The sequence below is a fragment of the Oncorhynchus tshawytscha genome, linkage group LG30, assembly GCF_018296145.1.
Source record: "Oncorhynchus tshawytscha isolate Ot180627B linkage group LG30, Otsh_v2.0, whole genome shotgun sequence".
Taxonomy (NCBI): Eukaryota; Metazoa; Chordata; class Actinopteri; order Salmoniformes; family Salmonidae; genus Oncorhynchus; species Oncorhynchus tshawytscha.
In genome coordinates this window covers 2,317,822-2,345,425 of record NC_056458.1, presented here as the reverse complement: position 1 = coordinate 2,345,425, position 27,604 = coordinate 2,317,822, and the positions used below count along the sequence as shown (strand labels likewise).

The window sequence follows — 27,604 nt, the reverse complement described above, 5'->3', positions numbered from 1 at the left end:
ACAGAGGGTTGAGCAGAAAAGCAAAGAGAAACAGAGAAAGAGAGGGCAGGCTTGGTTTGTGTTAAGGGACTGTAAAGAGGCCAGCAGTGAGGCGTGTGCACGGTGGGTGCTGATGAAAAGCACTCTTCTTGCACAATCTGGAGAGAGAAAGAGCTGAATGTCACCTCCAATAGACCCAAATGGCACCCTATTCCCTATATAGTGCACTACTTTTAACCAGAGCCCTACCGGCCCTGGTCAAAAGTAGTGCACTACAAAGGGAATAGGGTGCCATTTGGGGCGCATATTCAATGGTCCTAGTATAATGCAGCCTGCTCCTCTCCTCTGTGAACACTAAGCAACATGATGCCCGTGTCCCAAATGGCACCGTATTCCCTATACGGTGCACAACAAGTGCACTAAGTAGTGAATAGGGTCAGTGCCATTTGGGATGCCTCCTCTCCTCAGTGAACACTAAGCAACATGATGAGTGACCTATTTCTGCAAGGCCTGCAAATTGGCTTGGTGAAAACAGCCAGGGAGGAGAATCATAGTCTCACAGAGAAAGAGCATAGTCAGGTTGAAAACAGCAAGGCTTTATCGGGCACCATTAGTACGGTCACTTCCCATAATGAACCTAAAGTCTTGTTTTACTAGCCTAGAGAGTCTAAAGGCTGATATAAGCTTTAGTCCGTTGATCTATTCACGGGCATGAGCATGGGGTGGAGTCCGATTTTTTTTTTTTTGAGCAGCACACACCTTTAAGTAACATGATACCCTCACCGATCCGTGTTTCATAGACTCCCATTCACAAGGGGGCGATACAAGAGTTTTTTAACGTTTTCTTTAGTGGTGAAAGTAAGGAAGAGTCGGCTTCCCTTACTAGTAGTAGCTAGCTGGCTTTAGCCTGGCCATTGTAACCTACATTATCCCAATTTAATTTGCTGCTTCAATGTATTCGCTCCCATATCAGCGAAAAATAGAATATCATAATTTTTGTCACAGATTTTTTTTTTAACATGGCTACAGCTGTTTTCACATTGTAATGTAGCCTAGAATCACATAGTAATCACTTCTAAACAAAATACCTTTTGGGGGATTCTAATAAGGCTACAATTAGGGCCCAAATTAAATCTGTTCGATTTTTGGACCAGATTACATTTTTTTCCCTCCAAATTCAGTTTTCTCCATTTAGTTTTTCCAAGTCTGTTTTTCCCCATTCTTTAGTTTTTTTGCTCTCAAATGCACACTTTTTAAATGGAAAAACAACTAAATTGGATGTTCTAAGTCCACGACAATGCTTAAACTACATCAGGTGACCACCTTTGACGTCAATTGAAGTCAATTGTTTGGTTAAAGCTGTTTCTGTGGCGCTCATGTGATTTCAGAGTTTGCAAAACAAATGGACACTGAAATTATGCAAATAAGCCTTCATCTCTAACAGAAGAAGGTTATCATTAGCATCATTGTTAACAGCTACACAAAGTGTAGACTAGAGATTAACATGGATAACCAGGATTCCGGGACTTCTTCACATTTCCCGAAAAATTCATTGACAAGACCAGGGAAATGTCAATACATTTCTGAATATTGTTGAATTCAGTTTTAATGTCTGGTTTCCGTGATTCCGTCGCCGTTCTCCACAACACAGATTTTATAGGACCCTGTTTGAACAGTCGCTGAAATTATATTTGGTTATCAATGCAAAATAGGCTACATTGATGTATAGCCTATATAGATCAGATCAAGGAACCAAGCGAGTTGGTAGTGAAATACAGCTTCATTGCCTTACACAACACTGCCCCCACGGCTGCGCAAGGGATGATACGGCGCATGCCAATTTTTATGTGGCATAGGAGTACGTCGAATGTTGGAGCGTAGTACAAGATACGACATTGCAACACTGCACTACGCTCCAAATCTTGCGTCTCCTTAGGGTATAAATACCCCTTAAGAGTAAATGCTGCTGCTCATATCGATACTGAACAAAAATATCAAACGCAACACGCAACAATTTCAAATATTTTACTGAGTTACAGATCATATAAGGCAATCAGTCATTTGAAATAAATAAATTTGTCCCGAATCTATGGATTTCACATGACCGGGCAGGGGCACAGCCATGGGTGGGCCTGGGGGGGCATAGGCCCACCCAGTGGGGAGCCAGGCCCATCCAAACAGAAGTAGTTTTCCCCCACAAAACTTCTTTATTACAGACAGAAATAATCCTCAACAACCCCCCGTAGTGGGTTAAATTTCCGGGACCACCCGTACGTAAAATGTATGCACGCATGACTGTAAGTCATGTTGGATAAAAGCGACTGCTAAATGGCATATCTTATTATATTATTATTAGGTCTATTTGCACAATAATAAGGCTTCAGCCTTAGTTCCACAAGCTGAAGCTAATGCCTAGACAGAGATAGTCAGACTTGTAAAAGTTCTAGTCTGAAGCTAAGGCATACATTCTAGGCAGAGATATTCCGATCTATAATCTCTGACTGGGCCTAATTTCGAAAATTAATGACTCACGTGTCTACTTCCAGAGTAAAAAGGCCAAATAGTTTTAACAGGATTGAGCTTTAATCTCAGTCACTTTTGATTATTTGTTTTTTTTCTTCACACCACGTCATACTCTTTGTCACCCTTCCCTGCCTCTCTCTTTTTCTTTCTCTCTGTCTCTCTCTTTTTCTGTCTATGTTCTCCCTCCCTGTTTCTCTCTCCCTCTTTCTCTGTGATTTATATAATAGACGTTAGAAGACCAGATTTTGTGTGTGTGTGTGTGTGTGTGTTGGACATGGGTACATGACTAAGTGTGTGTGTGCTGTGATAGCCTGCAATACTCTGTGTGCCAGAGCAGTGTTATGCCAGACAAAGAAAGAAAGAAAGAGTGCCAAAGAGAGAGAGAAAAAGAGAGCAAGAGACTTTAGCTTCCCATTGGGCTTGTTTGTGGGCAGGTCAGTCAGTGCACTCCACTCCCTTCTCCATCATATCCGCTCAGGAAGTGCTGGTAGGTGCTGATATGGCCCATCTGACTGCCAAACACAGGAGACAGTGGCCTCCTAAAGGGCACAATGGACAGACTGGGCGGTGTGTGTGTGTGTGTGTCTGTGTGTGTGTGTGTGTGTGTGTGTGTGTGTGTGTGTGTGTGTGTGTGTGTGTGTGTGTGTGTGTGTGTGTGTGTGTGTGTGTGTGTGTGTGTGTGTGTGTGTGTGTGCGTTGCGTTGCGTGTACCAGTGAAGTTGGAGGGAAACGTCTAAAAGTCTGAGTCAGGAAGAAGGGACCTCTACTGCCCTTTGAAGATGGCAGCCATATTTAATGGTCTTAGAGAATGCCTGGTTCTACATCCAACACAGGCTCTTAAAACCAAACCTCTCCAGAGAGAAACGTGCAAGTGGCCATCTCAACATCTGCAGATGTCTATATGATGTTCAACATCTTATTATTATGACACATCTCAGTTGGCAGTGCTGATGCCCACTTCAAGTTTGAAGAGTCGTGGGAATTTGAACTGAGAACAGTGAAGAATGTGTGAGGAGGGTTGGGAGAGGTAGGAAGCAGGAAAACTCAGAACTTCCCTGCATTTTTATTTCCGCTTGCCTTCGTTTCACCTCAAATGCACCCGGGCAGACAGGCACACTGACTGAGTTCAATGTGAGTTTCTATAGTGTGTTTTTGCCTTGTCTAAAACAATGTCTAACTTCAACATATTGCTACCAACACATACCAACACAGTACCAGTAAAAAGTTTGGACACACCTACTCATTCAAGGGTTTTTCTTAATTTGAACTATTTTCTACATTGTAGAATAATAGTGAAAACATCACAACTATGAAATAACACATTTGGAATCATGTAGTCACCAAAAAAGTGTTAAATCCAAATGTATTTTGTATTTGAGTATCTTCAAAGTAGCCACCCTTAGCCTTGACGACAGCTTTGCCTTGTTAATTTGTGGAATTTCTTTCCTTCTTAATGTGTTTGAGCCAATCAGTTGTGTTGTGACAAGGAAGGGGTGGTATACAGAAGATAGCCCTATTTGGTAAAAGAACAAGTCAATATTATGGCAAGAACAGATCAACTAAGATAAGAGAAACCACAGTCCATCATTACTTTAAGACATGAAGGTCAGTCAATGCAGAACACTTTAAGAACTTTAAGAAAGTTTCTTCAAGTGCAGTCGCAAAAACCATGAAGCACTATGATAAAACTGGCTCTCATGAGGATCACCACAGGAAAGGAAGACCCAGGGTTACCTCTTCCTCATTGGATAAGTTCATTAGAGTTACCAGCCTCAGAAATTGCAGCATAAATAAATGCTTCACAGAGTTCAAGTAACAGACACATCTGAACATCAACTGTACAGAGGAGTCTGTGTGAATCAGGCCTTCATGGTCGAATTGCTGCAAAGAAACCCCTACTAGAAGAGACTTGCTTGGGCCAAGAAACATGAGCAATGGACATTAGACCGGTGGAAATCTGTCCTTTGGTCTGATGAGTCCCGATATGATATTTTTGGTTCCAACTGCCGTGTGTTTGTGAGACGCAGAGTAGCTGAATGGACAATCTACGCATGTGTGGTACCCACCGTGAAGCATGGAGGTGTGATGGTGTGGGGGTGCTTTGCTGGTGACACTGTCAGTGATTAATTTAGAATTCAAGCCACACTTAACCAGCATGGACACCACAGCATTTTGCCACAACATTGCGCTTCGTGAGACTATCATTTGTTTTCAAAAGCGGAAATAAAAATGCAGGGAAGTTCTCAGTTTTCCTGCTTCCAACCTCTCCCTCCGGGTCAGGAGGATTGGCAATCTTCAATGTTCTCAGTTCAAATTCCCACAACTCTTTAAACTTGTGACTGTTACTGTATGTGCATGTTATGTGTGTTTTGGAGTGTCTGTGTGTATGTGTACAACTCTGATTGTGCATACAGACAGTGCAAAAATAAAAGTAAATACAAGGGTCAACTCAGATGGTCTGTGTTGCCATTTTGTTAGTTAATTAGCAGTCTTGTTTATTGGGGATATAAGCTGTTCAGGAGCTTGTTGGTGCCAGCATTTTTGTTTTATATATATTTTTTTACCTATTTTTCTCCCCAATTTTGTGATATCCAAGTGGTAGTTAGTTTTGTCCCATCTCTGCAACTCCCATACGGACTCAGGAGATGTGACGGTCAAGAGCCTCCCCCGAAACACAACCCCGCCAAAACGCACTGCTTCTTGAGACACTGCTTGCTTAACCCGGAAGCCAGCCGCACCAATGTGTCAGAGGAAACACCATACAGCTGGCAATTGATGTCAGCATGCATGCGCCCGGCCTGCCACAAAGAGTCGCTAGAGCGCAATGGGACAGGGACATCCCGGCCGGCCAAACCCTCACCTAACCCAAACGACACTGGGCCAATTGTTGCTTCGCCTCATGGGTCTCCCAGTCGCTGCCGGATACGACACAGCCTGGGATCGAACCCGGGTCTGTAGTGACATCTCTAGCAAGCCGATGCAGTGGTTGGTGTCAGACTTGATGCACAGGGACCGCTTACCATGCGGAAGCAGAGAGAATAGTCTATGGCTTGGGTGGCTGGAGTCTTTAAAGATTTTCTGGCCCTTTTTTCTTTTCACACCGCCTGATATAGAGGTCCTGGATCGCAGGTAGCTCGGCCTCAGTGATATACTATGCTGTCCGCGCCACCCTTTGCAGCGCCATGTGATCAAAGTTGTTGCGGTTGCCATACGAAGCAGTGATGCCGCCAGTCAAAATGCTCTCAATGGTGCAGCTGTAAAACCTTTTGAAGATTTGAGTGCCCATGCCAAAATTTTCAACCACCTGAGGGGGAAGAGTCACTGTTGCGCCTTCTTTATAAGTGTGTGTGTGGACCATTTTAAGTCCTTAGTGATTTGGAACTTGAGGAACTTAAAGCTCTCGACCTGCTCCACTGCAGCCCTGTTTTTCTGGGCATGGTCTAATTGATTCAACAAATGAAAAAAAAAACATATCAAAGTTGAGCTATATATAATGAACCAGAAAATCTCTAGTTTATTTCTGGTTGCTTATCAAAATTAGCAAGCTAAATCATTGATCCTGCTTTGTAGTATAGTCCTCTGAATATTCCACTCACACAACTTCAGACCAAAACACCATTCAACATGCACTTTGAGTATAAAAATATACAAATATGAATATATGAAGTAGTAATTTTTTTATTTGTAATTTATTTTATCTGCACCTGCGCACGATGATATTAATCAAAACTAATGACTAAACACGGTCACATTTCTATTTGTTTTACACTGTAAACATTTTAATTTAATTGGTTTGTTGAGCACTTGAACCCAAACGTGCTTCCTTCTAGACTAGAGCAACAAATAGGGATGTTTTAATCTCCTGGAAACCCTGAGAATAGGGTCCAGAAAATATAGTACAGAGATAATAATGACCTTGTGTACTAGGGGGTTTCTATCTAGGACTGTTGTGGTCAACTGTGTTGACATCTATATATAGCATTGAGCTGTGATAAACTGGGTAAATCAAGATGTAGCCTACATTGATTCACGAGACAGGTGAATGAGGGAGGCGAGGGAGATGAAGTGAAATAAAGTTTTTGGTGACAATCAGCTTTGAAATCAGCATATTTTGTTATATGCTAGGTTAGTGAATTGATGTTGCTTCAGCTGTAAGTGAGACATTGTTTTGCGAACAGTAATGAACAGTTAAAAAATGTCTACATGCCATGTTCCATTATTCAAGTGCGTTCATTTCAGTGCAGCCTGAGTGGGTGGCTAACAATGCAGCCCAGAAAGATCTAGCAATGAATGAGGAAGTGCAGCAGGCATTTTGCTCTTCACGCTACAAAGGGGCTGCGCTGATAGACAGACTTGATCCTCTCAATCACGAGACACATTTGACAGAAGTACTGAACGTAACGAAAATTCTAGTACTGAAACGTAATATAGTTTGTATCGAAAAAGCACAGAAGTTTTGGTATACCGTGCAACACTACTTTCTATATGGACAGCAGTGATGTAGTGGAGGGTAAAGGCATGTAAACACCTTTGAGTGAGTGAGTGAGTGAGTGAGTGAGTGAGTGAGTGAGTGAGTGAGTGAGTGAGTGAGTGAGTGTGTGTGTGAGTTAGTCTGCCTGCTTGCATTCCTGCCTGTATCTATGTGTGTGAGGCTGATGTCTGAAAGAGGCTGTACAGCAGTAATACAGTGCAGGGTCTATGGTCTATGAGGCAGGCTGTGTGAGGCTGTGGAATGTGTGGCACGCGGGGCCGTTGCATTGTCCTCTAGTTCCAGCCAGCAAGCGACAGGATAATCACCTCCCTATCAACTCCATATATTCGGGGCCCTGGGGGGCCTCTAGGCCACCACTAACAATACAACACACATCGCAGCACTGCAAGTAATTATGAGGAACAGGGATTCATCGGGCTGGCTGGGGGCCCACAGCTCAGTCCATTAATCTGGCTGGGGTTTCAGTGGGCTGTGAGAGGGCAGACAGACTGGAGCAACATGGGGTGGTTTCTATAGCAGACATTATGATGGTGGTCTTGACTGAGTAGTAGGACGGATGAACTAGTTGGATGCTACTATTGTTTTTGTTGTTTCTCTATAACTACAGTACCAGTCAAAAGCTTGGACACACCTACCCATTCCAGGGTTTTTATTTTTTAATTAAAAAAAAACTATTTTCTACATTGCAGAATAATAGTGAAGTCATCAAAACTATGAAATAACACATATGGAATCATGTAGTAACCAAAAAAGTGTTTAACAAATCAAAATGTATTTTATATTTGAGTATCTTCAAAGTAGCCACCCTCTGCCTTGATGACAGCTTTGCATTCTCTCAACCAGCTTCACCTGAAATGCTTTTCCAACAGTCTTGAAGGAGTTCCCATATATGCTGAGCATTCGTTGGCTGATTTTCCTTCACTCAAACAATCTCATTTGGGTTGAGGTCAGGTGATTGTGGAGGCCAGGTCATCTGATGCAGCCCTCCATCACTCTCCTTCTTGGTCAAATAGCCCTTACACAGCCGGGAGGTGTGTTGGGTCATTGTCCTTTTGAAAAACAAATGATAGTCCCACTAAGCACAAACCAGATGAGATGGTGTGTCGCTGTAGAATGCTGTGGTAGCCATGCTGGTTAAGTGTGCCTTGAATTCTAAATAAATCACTGACAGTGTCACCAGCAAAGCATCATCACACCTCCTCCATGCTTCATGGTGGGAACCACACATGCCGAGATTGTCCGTTCACCTACTCTGAGTTTCACAAAAACACGGCGGTTGGAACCAACAATCTCAAATTTGGACTCCACAGACCACAGATTTCCACCGGTCTAATGTCCATTGCTCGTGTTTCTTGGCCCAAGCAAGTATCTTCTTCTTATTGGCCTTTAGTAGTGGTTTCTAGTAGTGGTTTTCTTCAATTCAACCATGAAGGCCTGATTCACAGAGGTGAAGTTAAGGTGCAGTTAAGTGCCGATTTCTGAGGCTGGTAACTCTAATGAACTTACCCTTTGCAGCAGAGGTAGCTCTGGGTCTTCCTTTCCTGTGGCGGTCCTCATGAGAGACAGTTTCATCATAGCGCATGATGGTTTTTGCAACTGCACTTGAAGAAACTTTCAAAGTTCTTGACATTTTCTGTATTGACTGACCTTCATGCCTCAATAAAGTAATGATGGACTGTGGTTTTTCTTTGCTTATTTGATCTGTTCTTGCCATAATATGGACTTGTTTTTTTTACCAAATAGGGCTATCTTCTGTAAACCACCCCTACCTTTTCACAACAACTGATTGGCTCAAACGCATTAAGAAGGAAAGAAATTCCACAAATGAACTTTTAACAAGGAACACCTGTTAATTCAAATGTATTCCAGGTGACTACCTCATGAAGCTGGTTGAGAATGCCAAGAGTGTGCAAAGCTGTCATCAAGGCAAAGGGTGGCTACTTTGAAGAATCTCAAATATGAAATATAGTTTGATATGTTTAACACTTTTTTTACTACATGATTCCATATGTGTTGTTTCATAGTGTTGATGTCTTCACTATTATTCTACAATGTAGAAAATAGGGTATGAATACTTATGTAAATGTAATATTTCAGTTATTTCTAAAAACCTGTTTTTGCTTTGTCATCATGTGGTATTGTGTGTATATTGATAAGGGAACATAGCCTAACAAAATGTGGAAAAAGTTAAGGGGTCTGAATAGTTTCCAGAGGCACTGACTCTACGCACATGCACACACACATTCTCACATACAGTACAATTTTAATTGATGCTGTATATCATACATCCTGATAGCTATTCACCTTGCCCCTATACCGCAATCACTCCTGTATCCCTGCACATTGTAAATATGGTATTGGAACTGGCCCTATATTAGGGTTGGGTGGTCCTTCTCATCCTTCTCTCACCCCATGATTTATGTTAATACTGGTGTCATTTTTGATTAACAAAATGTTTGGACATTTACAAGCAAATGTGAATGAGATAAACAAATGCAAAAACAGAACAAAGTTTTGACGCATGTCATTTTTGTTACTTTGTTTACAAGCAAATCTCAAATGAACAAAGCAGCATGTCTACATCCTGTGTCTGTGTGGAGTCTGTAGTCGCTAGCGCAAAAGGCCTGCCTGCTCTGCTCAGAGAAGAGGGGGGAGGAGCAGGGGGGGTGAGAACGGAGAGGAGAAAAAACGCAAGGAAATCAAGATAACAGTGGCAGCTGTACAAATAACTCATCCAAAGGGCTTTGCCTTCTCAAACACGGCAGTAAGCTAACACAACATGATGCCCTGTCACATTATTAGTTCAGCCACTTACTTAGATAACATGACCCCTAGAATAAATGCTTATTGTAATTTCTGCTCGGGCATCAGACACATGTTGTGCTTCAGTTGCACTTCTAAACTCGGATGAGAATTCCCGAATGGGCATTCTATCAGCAGACAGCGCTCCGACTGATATGTAGCTTCTTTTCTCAGATACTTTCTTGGTTTACCGATTTTTCTCAGGTAAAATGCAAGATTAACTTTAAGCAAAACATTAGGAAATGTAGCTGGCTACATTATTTCTATGGCAGGCCTAACCATTATACATATGATGGCCATGCATCGTGTTTGCACAAAATACCTTGCTTTTTATATTGTAATCTCATTCACTTCTGTGGCTACCCCTGTCAATACACAGCTGGGACCACCTTACAAACAAACACATGACTGGCCACACTGTTCTGGGGAACTAAGTAAGCTTCATAATGTAAAATATTGTGACAGGTGAAATAAGAACGCGATCTGCTTTATCTCCTAATGCACTGGTTCTCAATCCTGGTCCTGGGGACCCAAAGGGGTGCACATTTTTGTTTGACCTAGCACTACACAGCTGATCAAAATGGCTTTGATGATTTGAATCAGGTGTGTAGTGCTAGGGCAAAAACAAAAACGCACACCCCTTTGGGTCCCCAGGACCAGGATTGAGAACCACTGTCCGAACGCATTGCACCAGTTGACTGCAGGTGTTTACTTAAAAAATAGCCATAAATATAAAAATGTATTGGAAAACTTCAAAGAAATAGTAAACAGTATTGAAGGTATTGAAAAACCATCCCGTGGCTATTTCCAAATACCCCGGTATACTGCCCTCGACCAGCACAAAAATATCCTGTGGCGGACTGCAATAGCATCGAATAGTCCCCGCGATATGCAACTGTTCAGGGAAGTCAGGAACCAATACACGCAGTCAGTCAGGAAAGCTAAGGCCAGCTTCTTCAGGCAGAAGTTTGCATCCTGTAGCTCCAACTCCAAAAAGTTCTGGGACACTGTGAAGTCCATGGAGAACAAGAGCACATCCTCCCAGCTGCCCACTGCACTGAGGCTAGGTAACACGGTCACCACCGATAAATCCATGATTATCGAAAACTTCAACAAGCATTTCTCAACAGCTGGCCATGCCTTCCGCCTGGCTACTCCAACCTCAGCCAACAGCTCCCCCCCGCAGCTACTCGCCCAAGCCTCTCCAGGTTCTCCTTTACCCAAATCCAGATAGCAGATGTTCTGAAAGAGCTGCAAAACCTGGACCCGTACAAATCAGCTGGGCTTGACAATCTGGACCCTCTATTTCTGAAACTATCCGCCGCCATTGTCGCAACCCCTATTACCAACCTGTTCAACCTCTCTTTCATATCATCTGAGATCCCCAAGGATTGGAAAGCTGCCGCAGTCATCCCCCTCTTCAAAGGGGGAGACACCCTGGACCAAAACTGTTACAGACCTATATCCATACTGCCCTGCCTATCTAAGGTCTTCGAAAGCCAAGTCAACAAACAGGTCACTGACCATCTCGAATCCCACCGTACCTTCTCCGCTGTGCAATCTGGTTTCCGAGCCGGTCACGGGTGCACCTCAGCCACGCTCAAGGTACTAAACGATATCATAACCGCCATCGATAAAAGACAGTACTGTGCAGCCGTCTTCATCGACCTTGCCAAGGCTTTCGACTCTGTCAATCACCATATTCTTATCAGCAGACTCAGTAGCCTCGGTTTTCGGATGACTGCCTTGCCTGGTTCACCAATTACTTTGCAGACAGAGTTCAGTGTGTCAAATCGGAGGGCATGCTGTCCGGTCCTCTGGCAGTCTCTATGGGGGTGCCACACGGTTCAATCCTCGGGCCGACTCTTTTCTCTGTATATATCAATGATGTTGCTCTTGCTGCGGGCGATTCCCTGATCCACCTCTACGCAGACGACACCATTCTATATACTTCCGGCCCGTCCTTGGACACTGTGCTATCTAACCTCCAAACGAGCTTCAATGCCATACAACACTCCTTCTGTGGCCTCCAACTGCTCTTAAACGCTAGTAAAACCAAATGCATGCTTTTCAACCGTTCGCTGCCTGCACCCGCACGCCTGACCAGCATCACCACCCTGGATGGTTCCGACCTTGAATATGTGGACATCTATAAGTACCTAGGTGTCTGGCTAGACTGAAAACTCTCCTTCCAGACTCATATCAAACATCTCCAATCCAAAATCAAATCTAGAGTCGGCTTTCTATTTCGCAACAAAGCCTCCTTCACTCACGCCGCAAAACTTACCCTTGTAAAACTGACTATCCTACCGATCCTCGACTTCGGCGATGTCATCTACAAAATTGCTTCCAACACTCTACTCAGCAAACTGGATGCAGTTTATCACAGTGCCATCCGTTTTGTCAATAAAGCACCTTATACCACCCACCACTGCGACTTGTATGCTCTAGTCGGCTGGCCCTCGCTACATATTCGTCGCCAGACCCACTGGCTCCAGGTCATCTACAAGTCCATGCTAGGTAAAGCTCCGCCTTATCTCAGTTCACTGGTCACGATGGCAACACCCATCCGTAGCACGCGCTCCAGCAGGTGTATCTCACTGATCATCCCTAAAGCCAACACCTCATTTGGCCGCCTTTCGTTCCAGTTCTCTGCTGCCTGTGACTGGAACGAATTGCAAAAATCGCTGAAGTTGGAGACTTTTATCTCCCTCACCAACTTCAAACATCTGCTATCTGAGCAGTTAACCGATCGCTGCAGCTGTATAGTCTATTGGTAAATAGCCCACCCATTTTTACCTACCTCATCCCCATACTGTTTTTATTTATTTACTTTTCTGCTCTTTTGCACACCAATATCTCTACCTGTACATGACCATCTGATCATTTATCACTCCAGTGTTATTAATCTGTAAAATTGTAATTATTCGCCTACCTCCTCATGCCTTTTGCACACAATGTATATAGACTCCCCTTTTTTTTCTACTGTGTTATTGACTTGTTAATTGTTTACTCCATGTGTAACTCTGTGTTGTCTGTTCACACTGCTATGCTTTATCTTGGCCAGGTCGCAGTTGCAAATGAGAACTTGTTCTCAACTAGCCTACCTGGTTAAATAAAGGTGAAATAAAAAAAATAAAAAAATACCACCCAAGCCAACCCTGTATATAGCTTCTTACTTTCTCATGTTCTTATTTTATTGTTTTTATTCTACCTTACATTATTTTTAGTACTACATTGGTATTGTTTACTACCTTGTTGGGTTTAGAGCTTGCAATTATGGCATTTCCCTGTACGTGTGCACGTGACATTAAAACTTGAAGTTAGCTGGCTAACTCATTGATCCTGCTTTGTAGTATACCCCTGTGGTGTTGTAATGATTACATTTTAGTAATTTAGCAGACAATCTTATCCAGAGCGACTTACAGTAGTGAGTGCATACATTTTCGTACATGTATTAAAAACAAATTTCAGACATGGTCTTCAGGGATCTCTAAGGAACCCAAACCACACCCCCCAAAATACAAAATAAACATTAACAGGAAGTTAGTCTCACACACACACACAGTTACAGAGCTGCTACACGTGTGGCTGGCGATGGCTCAGATCACAGCTCATTGAGAAAAACACTGAGTTCCAGGAAGATGCCGTTCATGGCGTGGTGCACTCACTCTTTCTCTCTCTCCCCCTCCCTCCCTTCCTCCCTTTGGCGCCTAGCCCCAGCCTCCAGGGCCTCCAGGCTAACCCAGGGGAGAGAGAGAGGCCCCAGCGGGCAGTCTGGCGGGTAGGCAAGCGGCGAGACAGGGCTGGCAGGGCAAACGGCTGGAACGCCCAGCTGGCACACACAGACACACAAACACTGATGGGTAATAAATAAGCATAGCGTGGGGAACACAGGAAGCTCCACCCACCTCTAGTAACTTCCGCCCTCCCCCAACCACACACACACACACACACACAGAGTGGAGAGCAGCATCCACCCCTAACACCTTCCACCTCCGATAGGGTGGAGTTCAGAATCCACCTTCTACCCACTAGAGTGGTGGGGAGTGGTGTTATCACAAAGAGTAAAATAACACCCTCCTCCCTGGTGATACTATCACCATTATCATCATTATTATTACTATCAGCATCGCTGGAGGTGGAATTTGGGAATCATTTACCCCACCCTATATTGTTTCCGTATTACGGTAGTATGAATACTGTACATACCAGATATATAGATCTGATCTATGACCTTTTTATAGATATGATCAACTGTTGATAAGGTGACAGACAGTATAGGGAGAGCACAGGGAGGGACAGTTGTGGAGAATAGAGAAAACACCTCACTTTACAGGGTAGCCTAGTGGTTAGAGCGTTGGACTAGTAACCGGAAGGTTGCAAGTTCAAAACCCCGAGCTGACAAGGTACAAATCTGTCATTCTGTCCCTGAACAGGCAGTTAACCCACTGTTCCTAGGCCGTCATTGAAAATAAGAATTTGTTCTTAACTGACTTGCCTAGTTAAATAAAGGTAAAATAAAAAATAAAATAAAATTACCCTGAGCCAGGAACTATCCTGTCTTGTGCTCCCTCCTTCCGGAAGAAGGGGCGAAAGCTGTGGTGGGAGAGGAGGCGAAAAAGCTACATTGGGGGCTGCAGCAAGGCAAATTGGTGCTGTGACATCGTCATGGCAATGGCAAGATGTTATCTAGCAACTTCTAGAACAAATCTAGGAAACAATAGCGATTCTCACTGAAAAATAGCGGCTCGTGCCTTTACACACTGCGCGACAGCCAGCGGTGACCATAGCACGAAATAAGCATACGTTATTGACATGCCAAAAGTGAATTTCTATAACACCATAAGCATGCATAACAATGTATTTACATGGTACAGAAATTATTAACCCCCCAAAAAACTATTAGAAAACAATGATTTTTATTGCTAAACATGACTCGGTAAACTGAAAAGTTTTTGCCAGCTAGCTAGAGTTGGCAAGTTTGCTGGTCCTTCTGTTGGATGTACGTGCTGATGATGTATCACCACGCAGGCTACGTTTTCTGTTATTGGTCAACAACGGCAGCACCACTTCAGAAATAGAATAGATTTCTATTTTCTCCGCCTCGGCTTGTGCATGCCTTCACAGGCATGAGCACCGCCGACAGTGCCGCCTGGATAGAATTTTGCCCCGTCACCTAGGCTTCATTGAAAATGAATGGGCCACCCCACACGCCGCGCACTGTCTGTTAGCGACTTAACTCCTCTCTCCCTCCTTGCCTCCCTCTCTCCCTCCTCCCTCTCTCCTTAACTATCCCTCCCCTCTGCTTCCCTTCTGCCTCCCTACCTACTCCCTCCCTCTCTATCTCACCATCTCCCTCCCTCCTCTTGCTACCCCTACCTCCCTACCCTTCCCTCTTCCCCCCCTCCCACCCTGCCTGGCCCTTATGTTTTTCAGGACGGAGGAGATACGAACACACGGCAGGCCGGTGCTATTTTCCAGCCAGTCAGCAGGATGTGCATCATAGTTCATTGTGGGGGACAAACCAAGGCACCGACCGAGCTGCTGCTGTTTTTACAGGAAGGGGTAAAAATAACCAATCGCCAAAGGTTCCACCATCCGGGACTTAGGGCCGGGGCTGGGGCCGGGGGTTGGGCCGGCATAACATGACATGAAAAACTCCTGTTATGTTTGTTTGTTTGTTTGTTTTTAGATTAAAGGAGAACAGCCATTTGCACACAACAAGCAAGGATGCTCTTTGAGGTTGTGTTCCCGGATCTTTTGTCAAAGTGCTGTATTTATTTTGTTATTAACAGGTTATAATCACCTGAAATCCAATTTTCAACCACTAAATGTATGCCATGCCTATGCGGTATTTGTCATAACAGTATTCTTGTGTTTTATTGTTGGTTGACAACATAGTAGTAGTACCAAAGACATGACCTCAGTTCATGCCAGCAGACTGACTTACCCACACAAACGCCCAAGCTGCAGCTCTCCCTGTGTCTCCAATGAGTGGGCCTTTACTGCAGGACAGGGCTCAAACAGGAGACTTTGTGGTCATGAATGGTTAAGGCGCTTGATTCCAATCCTTAGAGTTCATGGTGACTACATGCAATGTCACACAACCGACCCTTCACACTCCCAACTCCGTCACCCCGTGGCCAACAACACGCATGCACGCACAAACACTCCCTCACCCCGCCACCCACGAATGTTCCACATGATGCAATGGCTTGTACTGACTTTTGGTCACATAGCAGCTTACACACTACAGACAGACAGATGGATGCATTCATAATCATACAGGCATGATGTGCTTATATACAGTGGCTTCAGAAATTATTCCGACCCTTTTACTTATTGTGTTACAGCCTGAATTCAAAATAGATTAAATGTAAAAACAAATATTTAAAAAATATTAACCATCTACACACAATATCCCATATCCCATTTAGAAATTATAGCACATTTTTTGAATCCGAAATACAGTATTCACAACCGAGTCAATATGTTAGAATATTTTCTGGTAAGTCACTAACAGCTTTGCACACCTGGATAGTGCAACTTTTTAGTTTTTATTCTTCAAGCTCTGTCAAATTGGTTGTTGATCATTGCTAGACAACCATTTTCATGTCTTGCCATAGATTTTCAAGTAGATTTAAGTCAAAACTGTAACTCGGCCTCTCAGGAACATTCACTGTCTCCTTGATAAGCAACTTCAGTGTAGATTTGGCCTTGTGTTTTAGGTTATTGTCCTGCTGAAAGGTGAATTTATCTCACAGTGTCTGGTGGAAATCAGACAACCATGTTTTCCTCTGTGCTTAGCTTCATTCCGTTTTTTGTGTGTTTTTTTTACCCATAACATGATGCAGTCACCACTATGCTTGAAAATATTGATAGTGGTACTCAGTAATGTGTGTATTGGATTTGCCCCAAACATAACACTTTGTATTCGTGGAAAAAAGTTAATTGCTTCACCACATTCTTTGCAGAATCACTGTAGTGCCTTGTTGCAAACAGGATGCATGTTCTGGAATATTTTTTATTCTGTACAGGCTTCCTTCTTTTCACTCTATCAATTAGGTTGTATTGTGGAGTAACTACAATGTTGTTTATCCATCCTTAGTTTTCCCCTATCAAAGCCATTGAACTCGGTAACTGTTTTAAATTCACCCTTACCCTCATGGTGAAATCCCTGTGATTTCCTTCCTCTCCTCAACTGAGTTAAGAAGGACAGCCGTATCTTTGGGTGTATTGATACACCATACAATCACTACAAAGTGTAATGAATAACTTCAACATGCTGAAAGGGATATTCAGTGTTCTTTTTTTCTTCATGTTTTGTCCTTCATCCCTTCTACCAATAGAAGCCCTTCTTTGCGAGTCATTTGGAAAACCTCCCTGGTCTTTGTGGTTGAATCTCTGTTTGAAATTCACTGCTCGACTGAGAGACCTGACAGATAATTGTATGTGTGGGGTACAGTGATGAGGTAGTCATTAAAAAATCACGTTAAACACTATTATTGCACACAGAGTCAGTCCATGCTACTCATGTGACTTTTTAAGCACATTTTTACTCCTGAATATATTTGCCATAACAAAAGGGGTTGAATACTTACTAATTTCAGCTTTTAATTTTAATTCATTTGTACACATTCCACTTTCACATTAGTCAAGGGGTGTGAATACTTTCTGAAGGCACAGTATATTACGTTTGTTTTAGGCCTATTTGATGACTTTATTATTTAATTCCAAGTCAACATATCTATATAGAGCTGCTGCCTATGCTGTCTGACACAAATCACTATTTTAGTAGCTCTTCAAAGTAAATAAGGCATACTTTTATGACTGCTGAAAACCAACTATCAATCTTAGATCAAGTATAGATACCTCACGAAGCAACTGCTCTCTATACCTCTCAATCGCACTGTCTTCTGTCTCTTCTCTCCGTCTCAGGCCGGACAAGGAGGCTCGCAATGGATTATGGCCATTATAGTTCATTAACACGTTTCTGTGCTAAACTATGTAGAATATTGGCCTGTTGGAAAATACAACTCCCTACTACAAATCACACAGTTCAGGCTTGATCTGATTTATCTCTAGAGAAACTGCACATTGCCCTCACAGAAAACCCCCTGAACCAAATGGAATTCAAATAATTGAACCGATGTCAGTTAAATCGCTCAGCACTAGCCATTTGCGACACCGACCTGAAAGGCCAAGCTGTTGAGTCCGCACAGGAAACTAGAGGACATGGACGACACAGGGATATGAGCACACAACTCTGGAATTCAAGGATGTTTGATGCCCCCTCCCCCCTACATTGATTGAGGTGTTTGTGTTGCCTCCTGTTATTGTTAAGACTGAGGACTCAGAAAAAGAAAAACATTTAATTGAGTAAAAATAAGCTCTGTCGCTACTAGCAGCACCAAGCGCCCCTAACCCACGACTCACCCCCATGTTCAAAAAGAAGAGAGGCTATAGATGAATAATTTCAGACAGGTTTAGAATGAAAAGGAGGAAAAGGCTGTCTTGTAGCTAGGGCAGTAATTCATAAAGCGGCCATGCAGTGACCAAGTTGTTTTGTTTCACACAATGGAAACTGATTTGTTCAGCACCGTCAGTCACGCATAGCTCTGCAGGCATTTCCTGACTCACTATTGGTGTTTCATCTCACAGAAGTGACATTAAACTCCTAAACACTTAGGCTGCTAGGCATATACTGCAAAAAGTAGATTGAACACAGCACAAGTAAAGCACAAAATGCTGTGGGAGATGAGTTAGCCTTAATTTCTGAGTCCATGTTTCATGTCTGTCTGTCTAGCTGTGTGTGTCTGTCTGGGGCAACCTGTCATTTCTGTCTGTCTAAATGTGTCTGCATCTCCTCTTCTGTTTGTAATTCCATCTGTATCTGGTCTAAGTAGACGGCTCTCCCTATCCTATCATCACCACTGAGCTGACTAACTACCTACGCACGGCAGCAGACTTTGGCCCAGGGCATTCCAATTCCAGTAAATGTTTTTGTTTGCGTAATGTCTCTTATAAGACGAGTCACCCCATCTGAACTCACACATCCATACTCACACTTAGCCTACCCACGGCGGTGCCTCGGTCGGTGCTGCAAAAGATAGCGTCGGAAAAAGGGGGGGGAAAAGGTGTTTTGACTGATAAAGAATATTACCGTCCGTACGAGAATATGTATATATTTTGTTACATTCCTTTCGCACTGAGGAATGTTTTGAGTGACAAAATACAGTATGTGGGCCTTTTTATTTAACAAGCACAAACAAGCTGTTAAGGATTATAGATCAGCACTCCTAGTCCTACTCTGAAATGCTGAAATACACGCCAGCCTGCTCTAAGCTCACAGTGCTGTAGTAAACGAGAGAAGTTCTGTGCCAGCATTACGATAGCTCTTATTGAACTGGCCTCGTGCCAGACCACCTCCACAGAGGCTTATGTTACTTAAGGTATTTCTACAACCGTCTAGTCTAGTGTCTGCTGCTCACCAAATCAGCCGGTGGAGGAATAGAGCTGAGTAAAGCTTTCTCTGATTGACTGGATGTCTGTCTGTAAGGCACCACAACAAACTCAAAGCCTGGTAGAATTGACAAATCAAATCAGTGCGTTTAGGTGCCAACAACCTGTATGCCAAATCTTTCCATGACCAACTCTGAACACACTCACTGTTTGTTGTGCTCCTCTTGTCCTAGAATATCATAAGGCGCACCGACTGATAGTGTTTTTGTTTTGTTTTCGATAAGCCTGCAGCGGGGCTCGCTCTCTCTAGTATTCCAACAGATGTCCTATAACTTGTTTGTTTCGAGAGAAGAAGTCAGTAAAATTAGTGACAGAAGGGAGGACAAAGCACGTGGTGCATCACTGGAGAGGGAGGGAGAATATCTCCCCTCACTCCTCTGGACTTCAAAGGTTACTGGGGTACCTAGGTTCATCCAGCGACCAGCCATATCAAGGCTGACTGATAAACATTTGCACAGCCACCAGAAGCAGTGTCCTTTGCTACATACACAGTGCTGTTGAAGAATATGGACAAGGACACAGAGTACACCACTACTTATATAAACAAGGGTGTGTATGTGTGTGTTAAGAGTTTCAAAGGAACAAAATGTTCAAGATTGACACACAAACAAACCATAGCATCATGGACACTGCCTATAGGCCTAGTTAAACTGGGTCAAAAAGGAATCTGTAAGAAAACATTGCATTTAACCTGGTTTAGAAGGAGAGTCAATACAATGTGCTGAAATGATCATTATAGGCAGTGTAAATTATTTTGGGACATTTCTTTAGCAAGTCTATATGACGAAGACAAACCATTCTTCAGTCCTTTAATACTGGTATAGTGTAGCTCCAGGTACTCTGATTAAACAGATATATTGCTCCCTCACTGTTCTCCTTACAGGCCTGTCTGCCCACTCCTCCTAGCTTCCGTTCTTTGCCAACACGTCTTGAACAGAAACTAAACATGACCAGCATTAATTCTAATGGGGTGGGGTAAAACTCGGAATACACATACAGCCAATAGGAGTGCAGTGCCACCCCAAATGGGCACGGTGCCTATAAAGTCACCGAGCGGGTTTGCCTGTCGCATTCCTTTCACTCCAGTAACAGACTCTCTCTCTCCCCCGCCAACCTCACACTTAGAGCCGTCACTCACCCTAGTCAGGGGCTGTATGTAGCCTATCAAGCGTCTCAGAGTGCTGGTTTAGGATGAGTTTACCTTTAAGATCACAATGGATAAGTTGATATGGACAGGGGGTTTGCCAGTCGCATTCCTTACACTACAGTGACCGACACACAGACAGACACATACACACAATTCAGGTGGAACGGAAGTTGTTACACATTCAGTTATTTGTCAATATATAAATCTAAAACCAATGAACCAGCACAGCATGGGGCTCCCGAGAGGTGCGTTGGTCTAAAGCACTGCATCTCAGTCATAGAAGCGTCACTACAGACCCTGGTTCAATCCCGGGCTGTATCACAACCGGCCGTGATCAAAAGTCCCATAGGACGGTACACAATTGGCCCAGCGTCGTCCGGGTTAGGGGAGGGTTTGGCCGGGGTAGGCCGTCATTGTAAAATAAGAATTTGTTCTTAACTGACTTGCCTAGTTAAATAAAGGTTCAATAAAATAAATGATGACATGACTTTGATACAGAGATTTAAATCACACTTCCCCTAGGTGGTTTTTTGTACCTGATCTCTGGAACCTGCTGCTCTCCTCTCTCGTTTTTCTCTTTCTCTCCTCCTTTCTTTCTTTCCCAGGGGCCTGCTGAGAGACACTTAACTGTTTCACAGTCAATGATTTACACTCGGGAGTGGAGACAGACCGCCAAAGCTCTGCTGGGCTGAGCCCATCATAACTGTACGCTGGACTGAAAAGAAGACAATAATAAAATAGTCTTCCTATGCTAGAGGGGAACTTCAAAGTGAACCACAACAGCAGTAGCACGAAATGTGTGAGCAGCAGGTTAGCTTTCCTGAATCAATAACAATTCTACTCTCTCTCTCTTCCTTCTCTTTCTCTCTGTCTGTCTGTCTTGCTTTTTTTCCTTCTCTCTCGTTTTCTCTCTTTGTCTCGCTGCTTCATTGGGAAGGGCTAGTGAGCAAGCATTTCGCAGTAAAGTGTATTCTAGCGCATTTGACAAATCAAATTTGATCTCTGATACATATGCCCACAGCTACAGCTTAAAAGTAGATCCACAGAAACATCCCATGACCTCATGGAATGTTGACACGGCGCTGTCTCAAGGGGAACGTGGGCAGACGTTTTGTGGCAGCACGCATAGGCAGACCATGACTGTTACGTCTTGGAACACACCTCTGGAGTACCTCTCTCACAGGTAAACACAGGTAACTCTCCACATCTATTTTTATCCTGAAGAATGGAGGGGCCCCTGACGTCCATTAGAGTAGCATAACAACCGCAAGACTGCTATGCTAAAACTTCAGCTATGTAGTGGGTTGAATGCGCGAAACTAGTGATGCACCGATATTACATTTTTGGCCAATACCCAAGATTTTCCTTGCCAACAAAAAACAATACCGATAACCGATATTTAACATTTTAGCGGCCTTTTAAGCATTCTAGTACAGTTAAATAGTTAACACATACACAGACGCAGCAGTCTAAGGAACTGCATCTCAGTGCAAGAGGCGTCACTACAGTCCCTGGTTCTAATCCAGACTGTATCACATCCGGCCGTGATTGGGAGTCCCATAGGGCGGCGCACAATTGACCCAGTGTCATCCGGGTTTGGCCGGGGTAGGCTGTCATTGTAAATAGGAATTTGTTCTTGACTGACTTGCCTAGTTAAATAAAGGTTACACACACACACACACACACACACACTGACCAAAAAGTTATTTTGTTGGCATTTACGTATGTCCCCAATACCAGTAAAACATAATCAAAACCTATTTCTTTCACTAACTTGCTGTGCTGTTGCGTTGTTAATTTGTTCAGTAATTTCATTCTCAACAAGGATGTCTATGGAACGCCATTTGGGTCTTTGTGTGTCAAATAAGCTTGTTGACCAATTAGGACCTGAATATGACTGCATGTCACAATTTAACGGCTTCATACATTTTTTACGTAGTTATTACACATTGATTACACTATCACTCATATTTCATATGTCACAACGATTAATCGATACGTATGCTATGATGCTGGTAAAGTTGTCTCGCACACCTACAGTTCTGGTCATAAAAAAAGCTAGCTAGCTCATGGATGCAAACAATGTTCCCCAAAAACATAGAAAAACGACAATGTTTCAGTAGCTATAGTTAGCTAGCTAACTATATAGCTAGGTGTCATCTAAAATAACCCTAATTTATAAGACAGTTCTTATTTGATTAATGGTGGTCGGACCCATCTATGTGAAGCTAGCCACAATAAGGATTAGCCACAATAGTGGACTTTGTGGTTAGCCTTCAAAATAAAGTATGGCATAATTCTACTATTTGCATTTATTTGCATCTGTCAATAACATACTTTTGCAAATTCCACTATTGTGCCTAATCTTTATTGTGGCTAGCCAGATGAAGCTAGCTGGCTGATTATAACGTTAGCTTTGGGCAACAGGGTTAAGTAGCTGGCTAGTTATTTATTTTCATGAACTGAAGTTCAATTTCAATAGGCGAACAACAAGTGGCAACCTAGCTAATACTTAATCACAAGGATTCCTAAATCATTGCTAAGAATAATGAAAATGACTGCAGTTTCTACTGGTCAATGTTTTCAGGTTGGTTGTATTGGTGCTAGCTAGGTTCCAAGCTAAAGCTAGCTACCCCAGAAGTTGTGGTCAAACAAATTGCTTTATTATCAACGTGGCCGGTGTTTGCAGACTTTTTTGTACAGCTTTGACAGTGCTACTGTATCTTTTTTGACACGCAAAGACCCAAATGGTGTTCCATAGTATGTATGTCGTGAAGCTAATAGCAGTGACGCTATCCCTATGCAACTTCGGTAGGGCAACATCTGAAAAATAGCGCACTTGGTAGTGTGTACCGGTGCTCAACCAGGCGGCGAAAGCAAACATCACCCAAGACAGAACAGTTGATTGTCAAGGGCAATGAATTCCATTATCTTGGCTGTAATGGCTTTCGCCTTTGAGTTGTCCCGCTGAAATGTTCTTACTCTTTCAAATGACTGCTCAATCCACACAGCAGACATTGTGGGCTAGGTTAGGAATGCTGTGTTGCGCGTGTAGGGCAGAATTTTACGTGCCGTCATTACGTTATATAGGTATGCACGTCAGCTTTGACATTGGTTTTGCACATCAGCGTTAAACTAGACATCATCCGATACCGATATTGGCATTTTTAGCTAATATTGGCCGATTCCAATATGTTCACTGATATATCGTGCATCCCTAAGCGACACGGTTATAAAGGCACAGTTACAATTACACAGTTATCTGTGCCTGTGAGAAGGCCCCTTAGATACAACATTAAACAAACCATTTATAAATGCCTTATTTTAAATTGTATTACCATTGCTAAGTCTTTTTAGATGATTTGTGAAGCATCTGTGTAGTACTTATGAATAGTTTATGAATGCTCTATAAAGCATTTATGATAAGCAAGATGGTCCAACTTTAATTGAGAGATGTGCTCTTCACTGGAAGAGATCATCACTCTGTGTAGACAGAATTAACAGTTCAGCTTTGACAAACAAGTCAACTTCTCTGAATTTGTCAGAGGGATTCATGCTCTCCGTCACTGCAACAGATTTCCATCATATGGATTCTGGAGATGTCGTTTTTGAGGTCAGTGTAGATCTGCATTTAAAATCTACCAGGTAGGCCAGTTGAGAACAAGCTCGCATGATTGTTGCTAACAGTCCGATGTTCAGACAAAGGGAATGAAATAGTCTATAATGTGCACCACAGCAGCGCTCAACTCAGACAGAGGTGTGTAGTCTACTGTAGCTGCTGGCAAAGTCATTCAAAGCCTATATCACTCAGGTGCAACTTTCCAGTGCTAATATTTTTGCCATGTAAGGTTGTTATTAAAACAAAATCAGACAACCCCATAGTAGAGTAGTTTACCTATTTACCTAGTCGGCTTGTTGTGTGTTCAGTGTGAGAGAAGCATTCCTCGAGGTGCTTTCAAGTTGCGAGAGCCATAGGTAGGGAAACATGTTTTATGACAAGCAGTCAATGCGCAATTCTTAATGCAATCACCGGGAAAACACTTCAAATCAGTTTTGGCTAATGTATTTTGAAAACAGTTTTAGCTTTTTGGTTAAAAAGAAAAAGAGGGTGATCCAAGTTCTCCATTGCTACCACTTTATTTAAACCAGAGTTTCAAGCATAGTGTACTTTTTGGTGAACGTCGGGAACCAAATTGCATAATTTGACTCCCTGATTTGCGTCAATCAAATCAGGGACCCCCTTTCCCCCTCAGAACAGCCTCACTTCATTAGGGCATGGACTTCACATGGTGTCGATAGCATTCTACAGGGATGTTGACTCCAATGCGTCGCACAGTTGTGTCAAGTTGGGTGGATGTCCTTTGGGTTGTGGACCATTCTTGATACACATGGGAAACTATTGAGAGTGAAAAACCCAGCAGTGTAGCAGTTCTTGACACAAACTGGTGCCCCTGGCACCTACTACCAAACCCGTTCAAAGGCACTTAAAAATACTTAACCTGTCTTCTCCCTTTCATCTACACTGATTTAAGTGGTTTCAACAAGTGACATCAATAAAGGATCATAGCTTTCACCTGGGCAGTGTATGTCCTGGAAAAAGGTTTTCTTTATATTTTGTGTACTCAGTGTACTTTGCAATAGAAACCCAAAATATATATTTGAGTGAATAATAATTAATAATGATGCATTTACATTTATAATACAAAATAATGTAATACGGATGTAATAACAAATCAGGATGTTCTGTCCAATAGAGTAAATGCATCAGTTGGGCTACAGATGATAATGCTTATTGCTAATAGCAAATCTGATAACATAGGGAGGACCACGGACCCACTAAGAAAGTGGACTGGAATTGGTCAAGTAGGCCAACAAAATGATCATCTTTGTTACATGAGGGAAAGTAAACTTGGCCCCAGACAATCGATCTAATATACACATTTTTAAGTCACTGACCCGTGATCTCCAAATACCCCCATCTATCCGTGATTCTGGACTGCGGGACATTGTGGCTCGTAGTGAATTAATGACCTGGGACACAATTTAATTGACTTGACACAGGGTAGCCTATAATTCAGGGACAATTCATAACGTGATGGCTGTAAAATAGGCCTACATAATGTCATATTAGATATTACGCGCGAATGGATGCTTATTGCTTGCTTACCTTCCAACCTGCAGAGCTATTACTGTCTCCTTTATCCTTAAAATATGGCACGCTCTTCACCATCCAGTCATAGATCTGAGACAAGGTGAGTCGCTTCTCGGGTGAGCTCTCTATCGCCTTGGTGATGAGGTCCGCGTAGGACATATTCCCCCACGCGTTCCGACGCGACGAGCTGCTTTTCCTCTGCGCAGCGGCGGCAGCAGCGGCCACCGAATTTGACCCGACGGGAGACGAGAGCGGGGGCACCTGTTGCTGGTGTGGCAGCAGAGTACCCGGGTGTTTCTGTAACTGCTGTGGATGATGTTGCTGCTGTTGCTGGTGTATGCATTTCTCCTGGCATTGAAAATCATTGCACAAAACGAGCCGTTTCTCATCCTCCTGGTAGTCCTCTGACTCCTCTAACAAACTGAGGTTACTAATGTATTCGACAGGCTCCTGCTTGACTGCAGGCGCCGGTGAAGATGTGTTCGAGCTGGCGGGTTCGATGAACTCCGGTCGAGGCAGAGGCCAGGTGCATGACCGGGGGCGGGAGAGCGGCTCGAAATCCGGGTCAATATCAACCAACTGTTGCGGCGGTGGTAATTCTGCCATCTCGAAAAGCAAACGGGCAAATAGCGCAACTGTCACATAAAGACACTCAATGAATCGACCAGTCCAGGCACCAAATGTAAAAGTGTAGAAACCGTCGTCACTTCTTCACGAACTCCCAGATAGAAGGCACTGGTTGATAACCGCCGGTGGTTTACGATGAAGTAATACAAAAAAATGTTTAGCTCCTTTATCTAAAACTGCGCGGTTACAGTTAAAGTGTATCCGTGTTCTGTTCGTAGCATGTATATCACGCTTGTCGATGTCTACTGTCAGTGTCAATCACGGTTATACTAAATTACCTTTTGTAAATCCTACGAAGTAAACTGGTAACAGACATTGGGTAACACCCACTAGGTCCTTGAGTGACAGTGAGTGGCCACCAATGATAACCCTTAGGCCTGTGTCTATAAAGTAAACAGGACATGGCTTTTACATTGCCTAATGCATGCTTCTGATCTTATTCTATCGAGAACAATATTTCCCACCCTGAAAACAGGGGCCAGGGCAGTGAGTTTAAACGTTTAAACATGGAAAATATTGAAGGAAGTGCAAGCGGTTAGAACAATGTGTTTTTGAGTTATATCTATTTTTTTGCCCATGTCTTAGGGGAAAGTTGTCTGGGGGTGTCAATGTTATTAAGTATTGGACTACTTTATAAAATGTTGGACAAGTCTTGGATTTATAAAAGTATATACAAAGTCTAAGGGAACGTGTAGTATTTTCTGACAGAAAAAAAACTACATTTAGTAAGATTTAGATATATCCATACTGGTTATCCTTAGGCAAACACATTTTTGAAGGGAAATAAGTGGGCAGAATTCATATTTTTTGGTTGTTATTCAATAAAAACAGAAACTTTATAAAGGGTTCCCCCTGAAGAATAGTGTGCTAAACCATTTCATACATTTTTACTTTGGCATTTTGGTACTTGACTCTTTAAACCTAAAAAAATAGGTATCTTATTTTAATTAAATAAATAAAATATCGAAACAAAATGGTATTGCACATCTCACTATTAATATCCTCTTTTTAGTTTCACACTCCCTACCCAAATCACGCTAAAGTATCTCAAAATTGATTGTGTAATTCAATTAAGTTACTTATAGATGATTTGGATATGATTCTGGAAAATGCTAATATAGGTACCATTGTCTTGCTTTGGATTGCCCTGGGGGTATTTTGCCCCACTGAAGGCCGGACATTTTTCCCCAAACATACTCACTTTAAAATGTTACTATTTCATAAAAAACTTATTCAAATGTCTCTCTCTAACCAAGTGGATTATTTCTCTTTAGGCTCTCCTAAATGTTATGTAAAAAAAGTTTATAGATCTAACTTCATTACATTATATATAAAACTTTTTTCTAAATGACAAAAT

The 27,604-nt window shown here is 42.8% G+C and overlaps 1 protein-coding gene across 1 annotated transcript in view; it reads right to left on the bottom strand.

Moving 5' to 3' along the window:
- LOC112228186 (forkhead box protein O1-A) overlaps window positions 1-26,568 on the bottom strand; it is an 87,138-nt gene extending 60,570 nt beyond the window's left edge. The window contains exon 1 of the mRNA XM_042309169.1: window positions 25,636-26,568. Within this exon, the coding sequence (XP_042165103.1) occupies window positions 25,636-26,226 (591 nt within the window). The 5' untranslated portion in view covers window positions 26,227-26,568. The remainder of the gene's footprint in view (window positions 1-25,635) is intronic.
- Between the last annotated feature and the right edge of the window lie 1,036 nt (window positions 26,569-27,604).